The 4,910-nt window shown below is 41.9% G+C and overlaps 1 protein-coding gene across 1 annotated transcript in view; it reads left to right on the top strand.

Annotated features, from left to right (window-relative positions):
- The window catches only part of LOC109974351 (calpain-1 catalytic subunit-like), a 17,659-nt gene that overhangs the window by 10,788 nt on the left and 1,961 nt on the right, over positions 1–4,910 (top strand). Inside the window, exons 14-20 of the mRNA XM_020624519.1 lie at positions 1,514–1,593; positions 2,215–2,337; positions 3,024–3,060; positions 3,197–3,268; positions 3,385–3,430; positions 3,705–3,766; positions 4,073–4,141. Coding sequence (XP_020480175.1) covers positions 1,514–1,593; positions 2,215–2,337; positions 3,024–3,060; positions 3,197–3,268; positions 3,385–3,430; positions 3,705–3,766; positions 4,073–4,141 — 489 coding nt within the window. The remainder of the gene's footprint in view (positions 1–1,513; positions 1,594–2,214; positions 2,338–3,023; positions 3,061–3,196; positions 3,269–3,384; positions 3,431–3,704; positions 3,767–4,072; positions 4,142–4,910) is intronic.

Here is a 4,910-nt window from a genome sequence, read left to right as displayed (position 1 = left end):
TTATTAATTACAAAATAAATAAAAAGTTAAATCAATTTTTCATAAACTTCCCTTTTGTTTCCCATTACTGTATCCCATACAGGGATTTCCTTAGGTTATTAGAGGGGTTAGATGTCATCTAGGCCTGAGGGGTGGTGGTTGGGGAGGTTTTTCTTTTTTTGACCATTATCCTTACAATGTTTGTACTTATTGTACATATAGTCAAAAGTCTTTTTTATGTCAGCCTGTAGAATTCTCCTGGTTGTTTTTAAGCATACATTCATTCTGATATGTCACCTAATGGCATTTTTTTCTTTCAGCTTAACATGCTCAGCAAAAACACTTTGGTGCTATGCCTATGCCTTTCTATGGCAGGATACTATGCCATAGGTACCCAGTATTTACAAAAATACATAAAGGTTTATTTTGTTTTCCATTCCTCTGAAAATGACGCTGTTACTACCCTAGACATGATTTCTTCCACTGTACTCACATTTAAGTACCAGGTGGAACTGCTAAGTATTTTATTGGTACCTAATTCATACAATGGATTTGCACTGTAAATTTAAGTTGATAATACACAATTAAGTGCACCAAAGAATGGGCGAGCTCAGTATTCAAGTTAAATGATACTTAACCATTACTTGGTCCCAAGATGGGCGTATCAGGCCATGCACTCATAGATCTTCAGAGCCCCACAAAAGGTAACACCCTTTCCTAAAATGCACTTCTAGTGATTTCATAGACACTATCAGATGGGCAAAATGCAGACCATACTGACTAAAACCCACCAGTACAGCTAAATATACTCAGTGGCAAAAGGAGAGCCCAAGCCCCTGTTTGCTTGCAGTAACTAAGATGGCTGTCAACGTCATGTCTGTTCTTAAGACATCATGCTAAGTTGATTTCTACACTCTCCTTACTGTCCTACTAATGTTCTATCACCCAGAAGAAAATATACCAATAACATCTCCTGTGAATAATATATTTACGTTATCACAGACTCCAGTACAAATTCAAATACACAGTGCGCATGGTCTTAGGTTAGTGCTGGCTATCTCTTCAGCTGATTTCCTAAATCTACTCTGAATTGCCAGTCTCCCCTGCCTTTAGCTGCCCTGCATCTTGCCTGTTCGAAATGACACGCTTCTTGCCTTTTTCACCCTCATGAACAAACACAATTCTCTTGTTTCTTTTTCTCCTCCGCTGAGTTTACTTCTAAGTGCCTACTTTCAATAGACACTGCAACACTTGATTATATCTCCAGGTGTATCGCCCTTGACTCAGGCCTCTTTTACCCCTGAGAGGATGTGAAGGTACACCTGAACACAAAGGACATGTCAGGTCCTTGCCTATCCACCTATACAGGTTATGGGAAGAAGGCAACATCATTAATTGCACCTACTGTAGAATTAATCTAATCCTTCCAGCCTCCATGTTCCACATTTCCCATCTCATCCACTGTCCTTGGTGAGTCTATTATATAAAATGCTATACAACTTTCCATCTCATTGTAATATCTTTCTCCATACAGCTCCAGACTGTGTGTCTGAACCGCAACTTCTTCAAACAAAATCGGCCTGTGGGTCGTTCTGGGAAATATAGCGCTCAGAGGTACAGACCCTCATCTTGCCAGCTGCTTGCCATTTTTGATGCTGTTGTAAAACCAGAAATTTGTAGTCATTGATGCATCTGTCACCATTTTGGGTACTAAATATGAAGCAGAAACTGAGGACACAAATGCAGACACTATGGTAGGCTTGGCCAGCAGTAAAGGTTAAACGGTTTATTATCAACACAAGGGAAAACCAAGAGGGTCAGGGCAGTGAAATCCAGGTAGGGAGAATCAGAGTCTGAGTCCAAAGTGGGGGGTCAGAGGCAAACCATCAGTGCAGACTGAGCAATGTATTGAGAAAAAAAATCCAAAAAACAGGCAAAGTACAGAATCAGAGAGGAGTCCAGAAGTGTGTATGAAGAGCAGAGCTGGAGGGAAAACCTGGAGACTGGAAATAACAGTTTATAGAAATGTCCAGAGGAACAGACTGGGGCACAAATGGTGCTGAGATGGAACAAGATTGTGACAACACACAGTCCTGGTGGCAGCAGCTAATTGACATGTACTGTTAGTAGTATGGTGTATATAGAATACTGTTTGGTCCTGAAGTATTTTAGCATATCTTTGAAAGTCTTATAGCTGTTGGAAGATATTAAAGCAACTTCAACTTTGTCCCACAGGGGTGTGCGGAGGAAGCTGCGCCTGGGCCCGGGTAACTACATCATCATAGCATCCACCTATCGACCCAACCAGCCTGGAGAGTTCTTTGTCCGCACTTTTGCCAAGAGAGGAAACACTCTGGGGTAAGATGACAGAAATGTAGCTTTGAGCACCTAAACGACCCCAGAGAGGGAACAAAATCAAAATAAGACTGTTCAGCTCTACGTCATTTTTGTTCGGTCACAAACACAACACTTCATGAGGCCTCCACAGCCTGCCTCAATCATATCCTGCACATTCACTCTCAGCAGCACAGTCAGTCACCCACACTCCCCTGTACCCACACTCAAACTCAGAGTGAGTACCCTACTATAGTACTGTATAATTTAGAAAAATGCAGTTAGTCTTGACGACAGTTGGCTAAAAGAGAAACTGTGTGTTTTGGCTTCTGTCAGCAACAACAGTCAGTTATACAGCTGAGAACAGTGTGGATACTCGTTCTGACTAGAATGGGTGGTGGTGGTAGGACCTCCAGCGCTGTATGGCACATTGGATGGCAAGTGACTGCTGTTTTTTGTAGTGGTATTGTCTTTACAGGGCCAGGTTACTAGCCCAACACTCAACCCGGCAGTCTCCCAAGCAGATAATGACCAGACTGGACTCTGCTTAGGTTCTGATATCAGGCGTATCCAGTTTATCAGGGTCTGACTAGAATAATCATCTTCATTTTCCATCTTCAGTTACTTTGATTTGGCATAAAGACATATCATCCACTTAAAAAGCATAATGAAAGCAACATTAACAAACGAATGTGATCTTTGTGCTCCAGGTCTCACGACTTTACCTGCACCTCTGGCTACCTTCCAGTAAGATCACACATCTGTTATACTATACTACTGTCTATATCATGATATATTATAAAAATGCCAAACAAGATATGGCATTGATATGTTAATATAAGAATGAAATTTTACATTTGAGTGACATGTTTGTGCCAAACAGGTTATGGTGACTCCCATCTCCTCAGAGGATCAAATGAGAATTCAGAAGACCTTTGATGAGGTGGCCGGCCCAGTAAGAATTGCTCATCCATCCTCCTCACATTACCTACATTACCTTAACTAATGAAAATGTACATTTGGGGCCTTTGGTTAAACAGTCGAAACTGATTTCCTTTGTCCTCCTGGCAGGACGACAAGCTGAACGCCAAGGAGCTCATGAACCTTGTGAACTCAGGTTAGAATATGATCACATGTACAGTGATCTTTTACTGTGTAATCCCTGTCATGGCCACTAGATGGTAGCAAAGTAGCGATATGTTAGTTTGAAAGCTGGACAGAGGCACAAGGGTCACAGTCTAGACAGAGGCTCACAGCTGCAGTCACATAAAGTAAACTGAGACTGGTTAAGTAATAAGAGTGTGACACTTGTCCTCACCTTCACCTTCTCTCAGTTTAAAGAATTATATTATTTCTCTGCATCAGTCTGTACTTTTCTTTCCTAATCCCAGTTCTTAACAAAGAATACCATCTGACGCTGGAGACATGCAAACAGCTCATCTTTGGAGAGGATGTATCCTTTTGTCCTGAGTTTGTTCTTTAATATAACTCACACTCCAGTGTCCTTGCAGCTCTGTACTGTCCTTGTTTGACATCTGGTTCAGTCTCACAGAAATTACACCTTTGTCATGAACTAATATCTTAACTTCCGCTGTTAAAAATGTGAATGATTTGTGCTAGTTTCACACATTTGTTCATTTGATCCCCAGCCCTCCGGCTGAGTCATCCTGCCAGCCTATTGTTCACTTTCACTCTTCCTCCTCACAACTTGACCTCTCTGTCTTTTGTCCTGTTGAGACATCCTTAACTCTGCTGGCAGACTAAAGGGCGCTCCCGTCTTGACCGTGAACAAGCAGAAACCCTGCTGTCCAGTCTGCGCAGTCTGCAGGTACAGCTCGGTGTATGCATACTGTATACAGTATGTGTGCTTTAAAGACATAGATATAGATGGTTTTGTCATTACTATTTATTATTATCTCAGCCAATGGTGGGGGTTCTGTTTTTGTTAGTGTTTGTAGCTGTGTTTGTGTGTTTATAATCGCATAACTCAAAAAGTAAACAATGTCTTTTAATGACTTTTTTTTTGAAGTGGTAACGTATGGTCTGCAGAACAATTAATTAGATTTTGGTGTTGATCTGTAGTATAATTTGGATACAGGGATATTTTAAAAGATTATTCACCATTGTGAGTGCTGCAAAGTTGAGCATGGATTGGGCCACATTTTAATGTCTGAAACCGACCCATAGCGGTGAGACTGGTGTCGGGACCTGACAAGCTTATAATATATAATGTCTGAAAAATGGAATGGAATGCTTTTTCCCCTTATCATTAAATAAGGCAGACATTTGAGTGCTCCAGTCGTCTGGCCTAAAGTTTGAGCTACGATTCAGCTTGAGCCTTTGGGTAACCACAGGTCCTGTTGGGCTTGGTTAGGGTATCCCCACTCTACTGCAAAGGCTGGTGACAAAGCACATGCCTGTGCTTCTGAGCACTCTGAGCACATACAGAGACAAAGCCCTGGGTCAGTGACAGCTATCTATTCACAGTCAGTGGAAACCGGGTGCTGTCACTCAGTACACCCCGCTGTGTGAGACAGGGACTGAAGGAGTCCAGCGAGGCGACGGCCCACAGCCAGGAAAAGCACTACTTTATTCAG

Source organism: Monopterus albus, unplaced genomic scaffold (genome assembly GCF_001952655.1).
Source record: "Monopterus albus unplaced genomic scaffold, M_albus_1.0 scaffold328.1, whole genome shotgun sequence".
NCBI lineage: Eukaryota > Metazoa > Chordata > Actinopteri > Synbranchiformes > Synbranchidae > Monopterus > Monopterus albus.
Note: the sequence above shows the minus strand (reverse complement) of the source record. Positions and strands in the feature narration are given on the sequence as shown.